Genomic DNA, 18,356 nt, shown 5'->3' on the forward strand with positions numbered 1-18,356 from the left:
GGAGCGAGTGAGAATCTTTTTCACTATGAAATACAGTCAGTCTGGGGCTCCCTCTTTTAAGTTCACTGCCCCTTTTTCAGTCGCAGGGAGTGCGAGTAAGTCAGCCATGTGGAGGAGATAATTTGATTTTGAAGAAATAACACATCTGCCCACATTCTGTGATATCACAACTGCTTGGGCTTAAAGGCAAAAAGTTCTTTTGCCAGTTTTTACCTATGACATCCAATTTGAGTTTAAGGCCTATGAGACACTTGCCAGAAAAGGCTGCATCTCTGTCGAAATCTACAGATTCCGATTCAGCTGCTTCCCTCCAGAGCAGCCTTTCTCAACCTGTGGGTTCCCAGATGTTGTTGAACTACAGCTCCCATCACCCCTTGCTTGCAAGGCCAGAGCTCAGGGATGATGGGAGTTGTAGTCCAACAACATCTGGGGACCCACAGGTTGAGAACCGCTGCTCCAGAGACATAGACAGGATCCAACTGGGGTTCCCCATCTGAGCTGTGCTGCTGCTGAAGGGAGGAGTTGGGTGGAAACCCCCCTCCCAGAGCCCACCCCTTCCCCTCCTGATTGTCTGTCTGTCTGTCTGTCTGTCTGTCTCTCACCAGGCTCCTTCTCCCAGGCCACGTGCAGAGGCTTCTCCAGGCTGTCATGCTCCACGCGGCACCGGAAGCGCTCCCTCTCCTCGGGGTCGATCCTGACACTGAGCAAGAGATAGTAGGTCCCGTCCGAGTTGGGGGCAACCAATCCTCGGAGGGTGCCCTCCTGCCAGACCTCCCCGTCCTTCACCCAGTTGGCCTCAATCTCCTTGGGGTAGAAGCCGTGGACTTGGCAAACGAGGGTCTCCAGGCCGTCATAGTCTGCCTTCCTGGTCACCTTCACCACCGGAGCCTCTGCAAAAAGGGCCGCATTGGGGTTAACAGAGAGACATCCACAACGGGAGCCTGGAGGAATCCTGTATTTTTTAAGAGCAGAGGAGCAGGGACCCAAGGGGCAACCTAGTCAGAATCTCACATCTCCAGAAATTAAAAATAACTGCGAATAAATGGGATTTCCTCAACCTGCCTTGGCATCTTCACCAATCTGTCTCTACGGTGGAACTGTTTTCAGAGGTTTTATCCTCTGTTTGCCAAAGCAGACTCCTTTGGGAGGAAGGACTGGCTACAAATTAAATTGTCATCTTGCAAAGCTCCAACACTACTCAAACATGACAACTTGTGGTTCCAAGATTGTCCCAGGGAGCTGCCTCTAGGCTGAGGGGCAAATTTCACCAGGTCCCCAATGGCGGGATTCATTCAGATCCTTCCAAGTTGCAAGTCAGACTGATCCTGGTTCCTCTCTTGAGGGGGAAGAAATGCTGGACTCACTGCTCTCTTGTTCTCCGGGACTTTTCAGCTCCATAGTTAGTGAACAAAGCCAATAGCCCTGGGAAAGACAGAGCTCCTTTCTAGTTCTCCCGCCTGCCCTTGTTGTCACCCTTGAAAACGCTTCAATGTGGCTTTTGGGGTGAAATCCTCAACCTCAAGAAATATGCTCAGTGTCTCTGGGGTGAATTATCACCAGCCCCCCATAGATGAATTTGCTCTGATCTCTCTAAGCACGGCTAATACGTATGTGTCATTCCTCAAAAAGGGAGGGTGCTAGAATTATTTCATTTTCAATTAATGTTCATATTAGCAAAGCTAATAGAGACAGGAAGAAAGCCAGTCCAAACACTTGATCATTTGATTGGCCCCTGTGCAAGATTTCTGAAGGCAGAAGAGTGGACTGTACCATTTCAAGGCACGGGGTTGAGGAAGATGACACTTCTGAATGTTCCCCATTGAAAAAAGTTGTATACCTCACAAATAAAAAATTTGAGAAGGTAGAAGAGGGAATTCCCATACTTTCTCACTATGTGCAGGTTTTCTGCTTCTAGGCCACGAATGGCTAACCTACAAACTTAGTGAGGGGGCTGCATCCATATTTCATGGGCTCCCCACACATTTTCTATTTTAAAAAAGGTTAATTAATTTAGTTTTAAAGACTTTCCCCACAGGTATGTAGGGGGAGACGGGGCACATTGATGCAAGGGGCACATTGATACACCAACAATATTTCAATATTGAGACACTAAAATGTGTCTATACATGTGGGAGTATGACAGTTGCAACCGCACTGCCCACCAGTTCGCCATTGGCGTCTGACGAGAGTAGGTGTGTTTTTAGCGCAGCCAGCTAAAAAATTACGTGAAATGTAAAAGTGTTCCAATGCTGTTTTTTGTCATTTAGTTAAGATTTAAAAATACCTAAGGTAAATTATCCCACTCTGTAATCAGGATTACATGTGATTTTTAAATAAATTCAGTGGTTTTATTAATAATTGTTAGTTTTCTGAAAATGTCTGTTGGGGCACTTTGACACACTAAGACATGGGGCCCTGCTAGTGTACAATAGTGCCCCAATATACAAGTTTGCATGAAATCTCTAAACTGATTTCCTACACATGAAATTTGAAAACAAAAAAACTGTTGTTGACTATGTGGCCAAAGTCATTTCTAAATATAATATGACCAATTATCAAGTGTCATTTCTCAGGAAATATCCAGGATCTTGTACGTTTGTCTTCCCCATTGTAGAAGATAAGGCAAGCATCGATTTCAAGGATGCTGTTTTGCAGTTGCCAAAACCAAATTTCTCAAAGGACACAACTCGAACATCAGTACTTTATACTTTTTTTTTTTTACTTCCGTGGATATAATGTGCAATAGAAGCTAAACGTTAAGGAAATATCTTATTTTTTATAAGCATTTTGTTTAAAGCACTATTTTTGGACTACCTAATGTGAGTTCTTATACTTTTTAAAGTTTTTCCAAAGTTTTTTTTTTTAATGCATAGGTGTTTGAGTAAAAATTAATTTTAGTTTTTAAGTTTTGTTAAGAAAACCTGCCATAAAGTCTATGATATGTGTGAAACACTGTTAGTTTTGATACGTAATTTAGATTTTTAAGTAACAAATTGTAGGACTGATTATGATCTCTCACAATAAAAATGGTTTTTTTAAATTAAATTTTTGTAAATAATTACCATTCTCACACAATTTATGCTTTTTATCAAAGTGCCCCGTAGTTGGGGCAGAATGATACAAAACCCATTTTTTACTCAAGTCATTATATTCTCATTATCTTCTAACTTTAATGGTTCTTTTGATTACTATTATAATATTGATTAGTTATGCCATGCATAAAGCAACTTTATTATTATTTGACTCATTTTGGTACATAAAATATGAGATTGAATTTTTCTGCATCAATCTGCCCCACTTTCCCCTACCCACGTGTAAAGGCAAAAGGTTTTTCTGTATCCCGCCTCAAATCTGTCCATTTCAATTTTATTTTTTTACTTAATTTAAGATGCACTTTGCTTTCCTGGCCCCTTCCCTGCTGTTTCTGTGCCACCTCTCCTCATTTGTCCTTTGCCATCCCTTATTCTAGGGGGGGTTAAGCATCTCCCCCCCCCCCCAAATCATGCTCTGAAGTGACCCCCTTTCTCCTCCCAGAGTCCCAAACTTATTTCTGCCTCCCCCACCAAGAAAAGTGTTTGCTGTTTGGTCCAGAAAGGAAGACTGTTAAGGGGGGGAGGGGGATTTGTAGGGAAACTGCCCCACTGAGCCCCCCTCCCCTCCCCCCTGCCCCCCCTCACCTGTCCTCAGCAGAGTCTCCTTCCCGTAGTCCAGGTATCTCTGCAGCCACGCAATGCATTCCTCCTCCAGGTAGTGCTTACTGTACTGGTTCTGGGCCAAGTCAGGATCCCACTTCCTCTTGCTCGCTTGGGCCTCCTTCTCGGCTGCCGTCCAGGTGAGGGTCTCCTTGTCAAAGGCGATGAAGTCTCTCCCATTGTAGCCAAACTGCCTATACCCTCCTTTGCGCCCGTCTGAACTCAGCTCACAGCCATACATGTACTGAAGGGTGTGGATCCCTGGAAGGGTCAAAAGTGGCCCAGGAGGTCAAGGGGGGTCAGAGCAGCCCCTCCCCCATCAGCAAAAGAGCCCAGGAAAAAGGATTTATTTGCCTGAGACTCAGGGAAGAGGAAGAGCAGTCAGAGGGGAGAAGAATCAATCAGCATTGTATCTTTCTGAAGGCTCATCTGCATAACACGTTCCCTGAGGGAAACACTACAATCCTGAGCCTATAAAGCCCCCCTTAAATTGCCCTCCTCTCTCTCATCACCTCACAGTCTCCCTCCCCCCTTGCAGGGTTGGAGGTTGTTAAGTTGTGAGTGAACATATCAGACGACACAGCGATTCTTCAAACAGCTCTTGTTTATTCAGAGGCCAGAAGAACTGACTGAAGGGCTCAGTCAGCTTGCTTATATAGAGCTCCAGCACAACGTAACTGTAGCAACTTTCTAAAACTATCCAATCACTGAACGTCACTTTCGATCCTTCATTTGCATAACTATTCTCAGTATCCCCCTGCTGGCCCAGGGTGAGAACTTCAGTACATAACACTGGTCACAGTCTGTCCGTCTTTCTCCCCAGCTCTGCTCCTCTGGATCTTGCCCCTTTTGGAGAGATGCCTCAACTGCCCCCCCCCCTAGAAAGGGGGACACCCACACATTGGGGGCCCTTTCAAGAGAGAAGGTCTCCTCTTCCCCTCCATCTCTCCCCCCCCAGCTTCTCCATATCAAGGACCTTTTCCCTAAAAGGAGGGAAGTCATGGAAGGCCCTTTGGAAAAAGAAGTTTCCTCATAGCCTGGGAGGGAAAGGGAAGCCACAAGGGGGGGGGGTTGCCCCACTTCAAAATGCCCCACCCCTTCTCAGCAGAAGCCAGGCTGCCCTTGTCAAAGATGGCGGGTCCCTGCATCCCCCTGCCCACCCCAGGGGGCTACCACCAAATCTTCTAAACAACAACATTAAAAGAAGTTATCTGGGCAGCTGGCTTCTCCTTAAGCAGGACCAGAACTCAAGGCTTGCTTGTCTCAGCCTCAGGATCCCCACCCTTCTCTTCCCCTCCCAGAGGAAAACGAAATAGACAGATTCCCACCTCAGAAGGCCTAAGCCAAGCCCAGCATGGAAGGAAGGGCAGGCAATGGAGACATTTCCTGGGTAGGATGTGCAGGTCCAGAGAGGGACATAGTGGGGGGGGGTGTCTCTGTCCTCCAAGCCTCGTTCTCTTTCCCCCCACACCATCTCTGCCCCCATTCAGACCTTCATTAAGGGAAGGGGAGATGCCTCTGCCCTGGTGGAGACCCCCACCCTCCATTTCCTTTCCTCCCAGCAGCCCCCTCCCTGCAATTCTGGCCCTTGGAGGAAACATTATGGGGGTGGGGAGGTGTGACTCTGTGCCTCTCCTGCCTTCCACTCACCTCCGCTCTGGTTGTAGCGATTCCGCAGAGTCTGCAGACTCTCCCAGAAGGCCAGCTCAGTGCCCTGAGATTTCTGAGTCTCCGTGTTCCAGTACTGAGGATCCTCCTTTTCCACCTTCCTTATCCAGGGGACGCGAGGCAGCGCCTCCTTGGTGTCACTGTCATACTGATCAATTTGCTGGTCATCCACGTACCCCACAGTAATGAACTGGGGCAGCCCCTGGCCAGGCTCAGACACGGCTGTGTAGAAGTAGCGCAGGGAGTGAGAAGTGGAGCCTGGAAAGGAAGAGAGGGGGGCAGAGAGTTAGGGGTGCTGCAGATGAAGGCAGCAGCCCTAAATTAGGAGATCCAAAGTTCAGCGGGGTTTGGGGGAGTTTGTAGACCTGCCTTCTGTAGCAGGAGAACCCCCCTCAATGTTCCGCACAAGCACAACACATACACCCCCCTCTCACCTACTTTCGACCCCAGGGATGCCCCGTTAGAGAGACATCCCCAAAAAGCCTTCCGTAAATAAGGAAGCGCTTGAATTGACAGCTCGCTTTAATGAAACCCCTTTTCGCCTTATCCTTTTCCTGGGTAGACCTGTTCCCTGAACTCTAGCTCAATCGGCTGCCGCTTCAGCCAATCAGCGTTACCAAACAGCATCCCTTGTGGCCGCCACGTAGGTACTGCAAGCCACTGTGTCTACTTCTCTATACTTTGACAGCTGTTAATACAATGTTTCCGGATTCAATTGACCGTGACTAATCCAATCAAAATGTATCAAGGTGCTTCCGATAAGTGAAAGTAATTTTGGCGTGGCCAAAGGGATCGTGGAAATCTCCTTGCTTCTCTCCTTGACACCTTCTCTCGAAGAGTGCCCGGAAGGGTCCTAGAAGTCTTTATTTCTCTCTCTCTCTCTCTCTCTCTCTCTCTCTCTCTCTCCTCCTATTCCCTCTCTCGGACCATGGCCTGAGGGACCATGGAAAATCTCCTTTTTCTCCCCTCGATGCCTTGTCTTGGAGCGTGGCCGGAAGCATCGTACAAGTCCTTCGCTCTCTCTCTTTCCTGTCCCTACAAATGAAGCCGCCCCTCCTGCACGAAGACCCTTGTTGGGGATGACTCTTGTACTTGAGAATGCAAGATCATTTGTTTCCTTTCAAACCTTTGTTTTCTCGGGCCCCAATCTGGGATTGCACTGCGCAAGTGTCCAGTAGGGAGTCCCAAACTTGGTCCTATATATATATATATATATATATATATATATATATATATATATATTATTAATTCAAAATTTTGAAAGTTACAGTAAGTTACAATAAGAAAAAAGAGGAAAAAGAAAAATAAAAAAGACAGAAAAAATGCAATCATTAAAAAAGAAAAAAAAGCAAATCAAACTTTTACATGACTTTCTTCCTTTACTTATTTCCTTGACCTCCTCACACCTCCCATTTTTGTATTCTAATTTAAATTGTTGTTTCAGCAAATCCTTCCAACCTTATTTTTATCTTAATAATTTGTTTTAAAATACTGTAATTTTACATTCTCTCTTTCATCAATTCATTTTTACTTAATCCTTTATGTCATTTTGCCAAAACCACATAATTTTCTTTTTCAAACATCTTACTAACAAAATCCTTAATTTTACAATATTTTTTTAAAGTATCCTTCAAGGATACTCATCGCTAAGAATTGGAAAACTCAAGATCTACCCACACTGGAAGAGTGGCAGATGCAACTGATGGACTATATGGAACTAGCCGAGATGACTGGCAGAATCCGAGACCTGGGAGAGGAGAGGGTTGAAGAAGATTGGAAGAAATTCAAGATTTATTTAAAAAAACACTGCAATTTGGTTGAATGTTAAGAAAGGATGCTAGATCATAAATAATTATGTACCACTAAATTAGATGGAATTAAGATGATAAGTAAGTTTGAGGAAAAATTACAAAACTATTGGAGAATTAACGGACTATATTTAAAGGAATGTGACACAAGATTGTAAACAAGATGATAAATTGCGGGCAAGAATTGACAATGATGCAAGTGGGAGCGGGAGGTGTGAGGGAGTCCAAAGATGTTAAGAAAGTATGTTATGATATATGTTATACTGTTTTTTATCTTTGCATTTATGTTTAAAAATCCTTATATATATATATATATATATATATATATATATATATATATATATATATGCAGGTTTTGGTGTCCTCGGGTGTCTTCCCGTGTAAAAGTTGGGGTGTCTAGGCGACGTTTCGACGAGGTCTCACTCGTCATCTTCAGGCTGGTGCTTTCGGCTTCTTGTTACTGGAACAGAGCAGGATCTCAGTGTTTGAGTTCCTATAAATACTGTAGAGGGGGTGTGGTGTATGGCCTCCAATGTTCTGGGCAGAGAGGAAGTTCCCAGGCTAGTGTGCCTTTTCTTCTTTTGTTCCTTAATTACTTGAGAGATATCTTGAGTGATTTCTTGAGTGATATCCTGAGTACCACTTAGGTGGGTCATTAGGTGTGGATTAGTTGCTAAAGTCTTTGTGTCTTGACCTCTTGAACTTTGTGAAGCAAACCACCCAGAAGCAATTTACACAAAGAAGAACAGAAAGCACTCACCAACCTGAAGAAAGACAACAACATAATCATTCTCCCAGCAGACAAAGGTAATGCCACAGTGGTGATGAACACATCAGACTACCAAGCAAAACTATCAAATCTACTCCAAGATCCTGCCTACAAACCTATAAAAACAGATCCCACCACCTATCTGGAAAAAACCACCAAATCCAAAATAAAAGCCTCTCCTATCAGTGAAGAAATCCAGCTAAGAATCATCCCCAGAGAAAAATCATCCAGATGCCCCAAACTCTACGGCCTCCCCAAGATACACAAAGAAGGAACACCACTCAGACCAATAGTCAGCTCCATAGGCTCACCTCTACAAAATCTCGCTAAATTTCTCGCCAAGCAACTTCAGCCCTATGCAGAATCCATCTCTTCACACGTACCAAACTCCTTCCAGTTCATAGAAACAATAAAGAAGCAAAACCTACATCCTAATGACCTACTTGTGAGCTTCGATGTTGTATCTCTCTTCACACAAGTGCCCATTAATGAAGCCTTGACAGCTATTCAAAACAAATACAATCCCCCCGAATACATCTTGGACCTGACCAACCACTGCCTAACCAACACGTACTTCATCCACAATGGACAAAGATACAAACAGATAGAAGGAGCACCTATGGGATCACCCCTCTCACCGGTCATCGCAAACCTGTACATGGAACACTTTGAAACCAATGCTTTAGACAAGTCAGAACACAAACCCAAACTTTGGCTCAGATATGTTGACGACACCTTTGTAATTTGGCCACACGGGAAGGAAAAACTGGATAGCTTCCTCACACATCTCAACAACTTACACCCCAAAATACAATTCACTATGGAAATAGAAGCCAACAACCAACTTCCCTTCCTTGACGTCCTAATCTACAAAAAACCTGATGGCTCCCTAGGACACACTATCTACCGGAAAAAAACACACACCAACCGCTACTTACATGCACAATCACACCACCACCCTGCACAAATAAACTCCGTAGCCAAGACTCTCATCTCCAGAACCAAACGCCTGGCTGACAAAGACCACTTGACAACTGAGTTACAGAATCTCTCAAACGTGTTAATTGCCAATGGATACCAGCAAAACAGGATTACGAAGCTAATCCAAAAGGAAACACCCCCCAAAAACCAAGACACAGAAGAAAACAATGGCATGGCCCTCCTTCCTTATATCAAGGGCACTACAGATAAAATTAGCAAAATCCTCCATAAACACAATATCAAAACAGCCTTTTGCACCAACCAAAAAATAGCCAATATCCTCAGAAACCCCAAGGATAAAATCCAGTTGGAAAACCAAGGGATCTATGAAATACCCTGCAAAGTCTGCCCAGCCACGTACATTGGACAAACAAACAGACGAATAAATGCACGTATCGCAGAACACAAGAATGCTGTCAAAAAAGAAGAAAAAACTTCCTCTCTTTTCCAACACATGAAAGAAACAGGACACGAAATTAATTTTGCAGATTCCAAATTGCTCTTTAACACGGAACATCACCACAAGAGAATAATCATGGAAGCCATCGAGATAGAGAAACACCCTCACAACATGAACAAGCGTGACGACACATCCCGCTTGCCAGACATCTGGAAATTAGCCCTCCCCACAAAAACTGACACCAGATCCAGAGGCACACAGAACGCCAACACCAATCAACCACACCAGACCCAAACCCAGACCCTCTCCACAGATGAATTACAGACACCATCCAGTAGCCAATCCATGGTGGCACCTCCGGATGCTGCACCCCCCTGCAATCCCTACACAGATCTGGCTGACACAAGCCACAAAACCACAGCTCGCCCCTATACACGAAGCCAAGCCAGAGCACAACTAAGTACAGTACAGCCATCTTCTCAGGAAAACTCTTCACAAAGTTCAAGAGGTCAAGACACAAAGACTTTAGCAACTAATCCACACCTAATGACCCACCTAAGTGGTACTCAGGATATCACTCAAGAAATCACTCAAGATATCTCTCAAGTAATTAAGGAACAAAAGAAGAAAAGGCACACTAGCCTGGGAACTTCCTCTCTGCCCAGAACATTGGAGGCCATACACCACACCCCCTCTACAGTATTTATAGGAACTCAAACACTGAGATCCTGCTCTGTTCCAGTAACAAGAAGCCGAAAGCACCAGCCTGAAGATGACGAGTGAGACCTCGTCGAAACGTCGCCTAGACACCCCAACTTTTACACGGGAAGACACCCGAGGACACCAAAACCTGCATTCCTGTACCCGTGAAAATCTACGATATATATATGCTTTCGTAGATTTTCACGGGTACAGGAATGCAGGTTTTGGTGTCCTCGGGTGTCTTCCAAAAGGAAACACCCCCCAAAAACCAAGACACAGAAGAAAACAATGGCATGGCCCTCCTTCCTTATATCAAGGGCACTACAGATAAAATTAGCAAAATCCTCCATAAACACAATATCAAAACAGCCTTTTGCACCAACCAAAAAATAGCCAATATCCTCAGAAACCCCAAGGATAAAATCCAGTTGGAAAACCAAGGGATCTATGAAATACCCTGCAAAGTCTGCCCAGCCATGTACATTGGACAAACAAACAGACGAATAAATGCACGTATCGCAGAACACAAGAATGCCGTCAAAAAAGAAGAAAAAACTTCCTCTCTTTTCCAACACATGAAAGAAACAGGACACGAAATTAATTTTGCAGATTCCAAATTGCTCTTTAACACGGAACATCACCACAAGAGAATAATCATGGAAGCCATCGAGATAGAGAAACACCCTCACAACATGAACAAGCGTGACGACACATCCCGCTTGCCAGACATCTGGAAATTAGCCCTCCCCACAAAAACTGACACCAGATCCAGAGGCACACAGAACGCCAACACCAATCAACCACACCAGACCCAAACCCAGACCCTCTCCACAGATGAATTACAGACACCATCCAGTAGCCAATCCATGGTGGCACCTCCGGATGCTGCACCCCCCTGCAATCCCTACACAGATCTGGCTGACACAAGCCACAAAACCACAGCTCGCCCCTATACACGAAGCCAAGCCAGAGCACAACTAAGTACAGTACAGCCATCTTCTCAGGAAAACTCTTCACAAAGTTCAAGAGGTCAAGACACAAAGACTTTAACAACTAATCCACACCTAATGACCCACCTAAGTGGTACTCAGGATATCACTCAAGAAATCACTCAAGATATCTCTCAAGTAATTAAGGAACAAAAGAAGAAAAGGCACACTAGCCTGGGAACTTCCTCTCTGCCCAGAACATTGGAGGCTATACACCACACCCCCTCTACAGTATTTATAGGAACTCAAACACTGAGATCCTGCTCTGTTCCAGTAACAAGAAGCCGAAAGCACCAGCCTGAAGATGACGAGTGAGACCTTGTCGAAACGTCGCCTAGACACCCCAACTTTTACACGGGAAGACACCCGAGGACACCAAAACCTGCATATATATATATCTAAATCTACGAAAGCATATATATATATATATATATATATATATATATATATAAAATACAATATTTTTTAAAAACCACTTTTACTTTATCCAATCTTAACTCTCATCCAAACCTATATATCAATACTTATTCTTGAGACGTTTCTCTAAGGTCAAAAAAGACTCCCTTCCACGAATTTCCCAACTCTCATAAAAAACAAAAAAAAGCAGCTTATATTATATACACGTTGAGTTCCCAGTTTCCATTCCACCCATACCTCCTTCCCGGTTTCAGTCCCCAGCATAAGTCCATCAATCTCAAAAAGCCATCAACCCGGAGATCTTAAATCCGAGGCTCTTAAATCTCTCTCATGACCCCTCTGCCAGTCTTTTTGATAGTCTTTAATATTGAAAGCCAAATCTCGGGGAGGCTCCAACCCAACATCATCCGCATTCCTTCCAGCCAAACCTCCGTACTTAAGAGTAAGGCCTATAGGATATTCCAAATCTTGTTTCATTCTCCTTTCAGATCCAAATGTCCCCAAAACTCCAACTTCCACCTGAATCAAATTTATAATCCAAGGGTCATCTGATCTCCACATAAGGAGATCTCTCCATCTTTCACTTTCCAATTCAGGCCAGGCTTCCATCCAAATTTATTTCTCCTTGTTACCATCATGTCAGGCCTCAAATTGCAGCTCGCCTTTTGCATCTGCAGGGTTATGGCTGTTGGAATCTTCAAGCCTAGTCAGAGGAATTTGCCACTCTCCAGGCATCCGGCTTGAGTTCCTTGTTGACCTCCCTGTCAGCGACTCCCGGCAGGAGACAGGCAAGGTCATCTATCGGCGATTCTCCTCTGACGTGAGAAGAACACACCACTCTTCCCTCCTCCCTGTATTCCCCAGGAGGGGGGAAAGAGACAGAAAGAAATGTATTTACATGCCTTTATTTCTGTCTATGCAGCAGTACAGAGAAACACGTCTGTACTCTCCAAACACCAACAACAGAGAGAGATAAACTCCACCCCTGTACTTCCAGTACAGGTCAGATGACACACTGAGCTAACATCCGGTGCTCAGTACAGTGAATAGGCTGTCCCTTCGTTCCCACGGTACAGCCACAAACATCCTGTTTGGCAATCCAGCCAGCTGCAGCAAATTCCTGTGCCGAGTTCTTATCAAGTTCATTACTGGTACTCACTCTTGTGTCCAAAGTTGTAACATTTGTAGTCAAAACACCTATTTGACCTTGCAACTTTCCCAAGAGAAAGAATGTCCTATTGAATTCAAACTGGAAAGGAAAGGAAATTCAAACTTGGTCCTAAGGCTAGGCAGGAGGCTGTTGTGGATGGTAGAACGGGAGGTTTACAAAACGGGGCCCCACACTAGGGTCAGTCTTATAAGCAGCACTGAGTGAGTTCCAGAACCGTGATTTTTTTCCGGGTTAAGGAAACCCGTGGTTTCCAGGCTGGTTGCCTATGGTTTTAGTTGTAGGTAGGGATTGCCACTCTATTTGAATACTGAACTGAATACTGATAGAATATCCTTCTTCTCTACCCCCTTTGTCCCTTTCTTGCCTGTTCTTAAGAGACGCCTGCTTCTTGGGAGGAAAGCAATGACAAACCTAGACAGCATCTTAAAAAGTAGAGACATCACCTTGCCAACAAAGGTCCGTATAGTAAAAGCTATGGTTTTCCCAGTAGTGATGTATGGAAGTGAGAGCTGGACCATAAAGAAGGCAGATCGCCGAAGAATTGATGCTTTTGAATTATGGTGCTGGAGGAGGCTCTTGAGAGTCCCATGGACTGCAAGAAGAACAAACCGATCCATTCTTAAGGAAATCAGCCCTGAGTGCTCACTGGAAGGACAGATCGTGAAGCTGAGGCTCCAATACTTTGGCCATCTCATGAGAAGAGAAGACTCCCTGGAAAAGACCCTGATGTTGGGAAAGATGGAGGGCACAAGGAGAAGGGGATGACGGAGGACGAGATGGTGGGACAGTGTCTTCGAAGCTACAAACATGAGTCTGACCAAACTGCGGGAGGCAGTGGAGGACAGAAGTGCCTGGCGTGCTCTGGTCCATGGGGTCACGAAGAGTCGGACACGACTAAACGACTAAACAACAACAACAACAACAAATCTAAAACTAAATTTGGAAAACCCCACATTTTTAAAGGGCATTTTTAAAGGGTGTCAATCAAATCAACCTGGTTAAAAAGGAACATTTTTGCCTGGTGCCTAAAGCTGTATAATGAAGGCGCCAGGTGAACGTCCCTGGGGAGAGCATTCCACAGACGGGGAGCCAGTGCAGAGAAGGCCCTGTTCTCGCATTGCTACCCTCCAGACCTCTCAAGGAGGCGGCACAGCACACAAAGAAGGGCCTCAGCGCCCGCCCACCCCACCCCCGACTAGGCCCCCCCCCACTACCCCAGGTGCCAAGGCAGGAAGCTCTGCCCCTGCCTTGATGGTGTGTGGACTCTGCTACCTCCCTCCGGCTCCCTTCTTTCAGGCAAGATCAAATGGGATCCACTTCTAAGACCTTCCCCTACCAGGGCAGGGGCTCCCCCCACTTCAAAGCACAAGAGCTCAGAGCAAGGCTGCCTCTGGTTGTGGCATCTGGCTAAACAACACAGGCAGATCTGCTCAGTGGAGACAAAGAGCCACAAAATGAGTCACACATGAGACCCCAAAGTGAGGAGGAATCTGAAGGAACCAGGGGTCTCCACCACCCTTTGCCCAGCCCTGTAGCACAGTGAGGGGGCAGCCCCCATATGGAGAGGGTTCAAGAGAGAAATAACAGGTCTTACTCTTCAGTTCTTAAAGCTTTCATACCATTTTCCATTAGAGAAGAACAAAAACTATTTACTATAAAAGCAAACAATATATATTTGGGGGGCGGGGAGGAATCACAAACATAAGAAAATAACCAACCAACCCAAACTAGATACGTAATCATATTCTTCCATAAAGAGGATCCGAGTGCGAAACAAATGTTATCTCCCTCATCTCATAAACAGCAGGGGTCAAGGAGGATTCCCACATTATCTCAACACCCTATTTCCCACTTCCCACTCACCAAAATGCCCTGCTGCTATCTCCAGATCTTTCTGCCATGAAGAATACGCTTGTCTCACAAAAGTGTCCGTTTAAAACATTTTTCTTTGGGCAACCCTATCCAGATAACCAAATGTTGACGTGTTTTGACCTCTCAATGCTAATTTTAATTATTTTTAATGCTTTAAACTGCTTTTATTATTTTACTATTTCCTGTAAATCAATAAGGGTTTTTTCCACAATCGAGCAGGATATACTTTTTAGTTAAACAGAGAATATGAGTGGCAAAATATGAGTGGTTATCTGAAGAAGTGTGCATGCACACGAAAGCTCATACATAGAACTAACTTACCGTAGTTGGTCTTTAAGGTGCTACTGGAAGGAATTTTTTTATTTTGTTTTGACTATGGCAGACCAACACGGCTACCTATCTGTAAGAGAACATGAGTGGCAACCGCAAAAGGAGAAAAACACCAAAGGCAGCAATCAGAAATGTGGAATTAATAATTTAATAGTGATAAATCCTTGAATAGTATGCAGAGCCAGTGGATTGGTGGACTGAGGGAGCAGGAATATTCTGAGCAAGGGAAATTCATGTCTAGGAGCTCCAGGCAGAGACTCCAACTTTTTTGAATTATTTTTTGGGGGGAGGGAGAATATAAAAGGAGGGTGTAATCAAGGGTAACCGGGCTGTAGGGTGTGGGCCCCCCTTTTCTCAGGAGTTGTTTGTGCCTGTAGTGCACAAGGGACTGTACAGAAACGGCAGAGAGAAGCCCCCAAAATAATTGACAAAACCTACATTTTTGACAGGCAACAGGAAAGGGGTTTTCTTGGTGGGGGAGACTGGAAGAGTTACAACTGTAAAGCAGAAGAACCTGATGATGAAAGGGAACTCCTGACCAACACAAGATTGGGAATTGCGGGTGGGGACCCCTTATTCAGAAGTTTCCCCGCAATGAAGTCAGCTCTACACCGTCCAGCTCCCACCCCCAGGCTGGGCTCCAGGGTTTTTAGCTGAGTTTTCAGAGCGGCTGAGGGTTAGAAGAGGGAAGGTAAAAAGAGAAAAGACTCTGTATCTGTATCTCTCTCACACACTCACACAAACCAGAGTCACCCCGAAGCTGCGGGGGGCGGGACAGGCGAGTCACTCCCCCCCCCCCGAATCCTGCCAACCCCTTCCAGCTTTGCCTTGTTCTTCGCTTGAGCCTCGAGCCCAGGAGGGAAGCGGCCCCTGCCCCGGGCGGCATACAAAACAAGCCCCAAGTCGGGGAAAGAGATGTCTGGGAAGGGATCATTTTCTCTCACCCCCCCCCGCCCCAGAGCCCAGTCCTCACCTGCGCAGTCCAGGAGCAGCAGCAGGGGGGCAGCCGCCCCCAGGATCAGGGGGGGCCAGCGGAGGAGGAGGAGGAGGAGGAGGACCCCCATCTCCCCCCAAACGAAGCTCCCTTTTCCTTCTCCCTCCGACCCGCTCTGAGACCCGCTCTCTGCCCCGCCCGCGGAACCAGCAGCAGAGCGAGCCGGGATTGGGCGAGGGGGAAATATTCCGCCAATCGGAAATCGGCGCGCAGGTTGCGGCATCGAAAGAGAAAGTGATTGCAGCTCCTCGCTGGGAATCGCCGCCTCCCCCCTCCCTCCCTCCCTCCCCCCCCCCCCGGTAGCTCTTCCTGTCCTGCCCTGCAGGGGGGGCGGGGGGGGGACCCCAGGTTCAGTCCCCGCATCTCCAGGGGGGTCTGGGAATGCCCCCCTCTCTGGAACTGGGGGGAGGGGCTGTGAGATCCGGAGCGAGGTGGACTCGTCGCCCAAGTCAGTGCAGGACAGCCTCCTGGGTCCTATTTCTAAAATGCCCTCGGATGCCTTCAAAGATGGCTCCCTTCTTCCTCCGCTGTCAGGGACAGTAAATGCATTCGCATCCCACTCGCTGGGTGTCCCTCCCGTCCTCCTTGCATGCTTCCTTACTGGGGCATCTGGGTGGCCACTGGGAGACCGCCATGCTGGACTCGATGGGCCCCTTTGGGATGAACCAGCAGCCCGGCTCTTCTCCTGTGTCCTTCTATCTAGTGGCAGGGGGTTCCAGCGGTTAAGTGTGTGCCTTGTAAAGAAATGCTCAGTGTTGCAACTAGGGCTGAACCTCAGGGTTGAAGTCAAAACAGAGAGAGAGAGAGAGAGAGAGAGAGTATGACCACACAGAGAAGCGCAGTAGGTACTGGGAGACTGTGAAGAAGGAGGCTGGCTGCTTTGAGGGGGGCTCTCCAGGACCCACTTTGGGGACTCAATGGACTCAGTCACCTCAGGGACGTCTTAAGCTTCACTTTTCACCTGCTTCATCCAGTTTTTCTGGACAGGGATAGTCTCCCCACAAGGATCCATGTTCTGCTCACCTCCTGACAGGATTATTGTAACATGTGTTGTTTCCCCCCAATACAGTAGGGAGGCTTCAGCTGCAACAAGATAAACGTAACAGGATTTTCACTGCCACAGCTCATTTAGACCAAATCTCACCAGGGCCAAAAGACCCTGAAATATACTCAGAGTCGCAAAATGATTTCATGCTCTTTATTCAGCTCATAGTAGTGAGGAGGAATGAAAGTCCCCTCAAAGTATCTGCTTTATATATATTACAGTATTTACACAATGGGCTGCATGTGATTGGCTAATTGTGGAATACTCCTGTAGGCCAATCAGGTTGTGGATTCACTTCCATCTGGAGCCGGATTGGGTGGCTCCTGCAGACCAATCATACTGCTGCATTGTTCTAGGACCAATCAGACTGCTGCATTCTGAATCCTATTATTCTAGGACCAATCAGACTGCTGCATTTTGGATCCTATTCAACTCAGTACATAACAGACCCTCTGCCTGTTTGTCTGGTTCTGAATTCAATTTAAAGTCCTTGGTGGCTTGAGGCTCCTTCTCCTCCCCTGGTCTCCTCTGTGGAGACTTTTCTCCCTCTCCTTTCCCTTCTTTCTGGAGGTGCAGTAGGCGACAACAATTAACGGCCAGGAGGAAAATATTTTGCTCTTCACAGACTTAAAAAAATTTTTCAGGACATTTCTGTATAGCTTTGTTATGTGGTTTTAAACCACCCTTGAACCAAATTAGGGAGATGGTGGCATCAAGATGAACAAATAACGAAAGCAGCTGCTTGAGGCAGCCCTTCCCAGGAGGAGGCAGCCATTTCCCCTCCCTTTCTGCTTCACTGCCAGCCCTCCACAAAATGGCTTCCTTCCCTGACAAGCAGGCCGGGTGGGGCTGCCTCAGCCTCCCCTCTTCCCTCCCTGCGGAGGAGACCTTTGGTGCAAGGGAGAGCAGCCAAGCAAGGGAGAAACCGAAAGCCACAGCAGCCCACAGATCAGGCTGCCTGACTGGGAGATCGGCAGGCAGAAATGTCACTCTGGGGAAGACGTTTCCTTTCTCCCCACGATGTCCCTCAGCGCCCAGATGGGGAGACCTTTGGCATTTGCCCTCTTGGCCTGGCCTGGGCCCCCTCCAGCCTTGGAAAGACCCGTCTCCCTCAGCATGCAGGACAAAACCCTGAGCCTCCACAGCTCTCTTCCTCAAGGCCAAGGGGCCAGGACTCCTGGGTCCCCTTTGGGAGGAGACTCGGCAGGAGCCAGGACTCCTGGGTCCCCTTTGGGAAGAGACTCGGCAGGAGCCAGGACTCCTGGGTCCCCTTTGGCAGGAGACTCGGCAGGAGCCAGGACTCCTGGGTCCCCTTTGGCAGGAGACTCGGCAGGAGCCAGGACTCCTGGGTCCTCTTCCTGGTGTAATAAAATTTTTTTTCAGGTCTTCTTATATATGATAAATGTTCATAAATGTACCAAGCAAACACGTGCATAAATATATAAACCACATGTCTGAAGCAGTACAGGAAGACAGTCCTGAAACCATTTTGACTCCCAAACTGACCAAATGTTTCTC

The 18,356-nt window shown here is 46.5% G+C and overlaps 1 protein-coding gene across 4 annotated transcripts in view; it reads right to left on the reverse strand.

Annotated features, from left to right (window-relative positions):
- LOC309337059 (major histocompatibility complex class I-related gene protein-like) overlaps positions 1 to 15,940 on the reverse strand; it is a 135,903-nt gene extending 119,963 nt beyond the window's left edge. For 3 of the 4 annotated variants that reach the window (XR_014154098.1, XM_081853722.1, XM_081853723.1), the window contains exons 1-4: positions 15,773 to 15,940; positions 5,343 to 5,618; positions 3,678 to 3,953; positions 603 to 890 (exon numbers count right to left, since the gene is read on the reverse strand). Coding sequence is in view for 3 of the 4 variants with exons in the window: in XM_081853722.1 (XP_081709848.1) it covers positions 603 to 890; positions 3,678 to 3,953; positions 5,343 to 5,618; positions 15,773 to 15,863 (931 nt within the window). In the remaining variant the exon portion in view is untranslated. Of the gene's footprint in view, positions 1 to 281; positions 304 to 449; positions 494 to 552; positions 891 to 3,677; positions 3,954 to 5,342; positions 5,619 to 15,772 lie in introns of those variants that run through there. The other variant, XM_081853724.1, reaches the window with a different exon arrangement.
- Between the last annotated feature and the right edge of the window lie 2,416 nt (positions 15,941 to 18,356).

Source organism: Podarcis erhardii (assembly GCF_964252035.2).
Source record: "Podarcis erhardii genome assembly, chromosome: 2".
In the NCBI taxonomy this organism is placed as follows: Eukaryota; Metazoa; Chordata; class Lepidosauria; order Squamata; family Lacertidae; genus Podarcis; species Podarcis erhardii.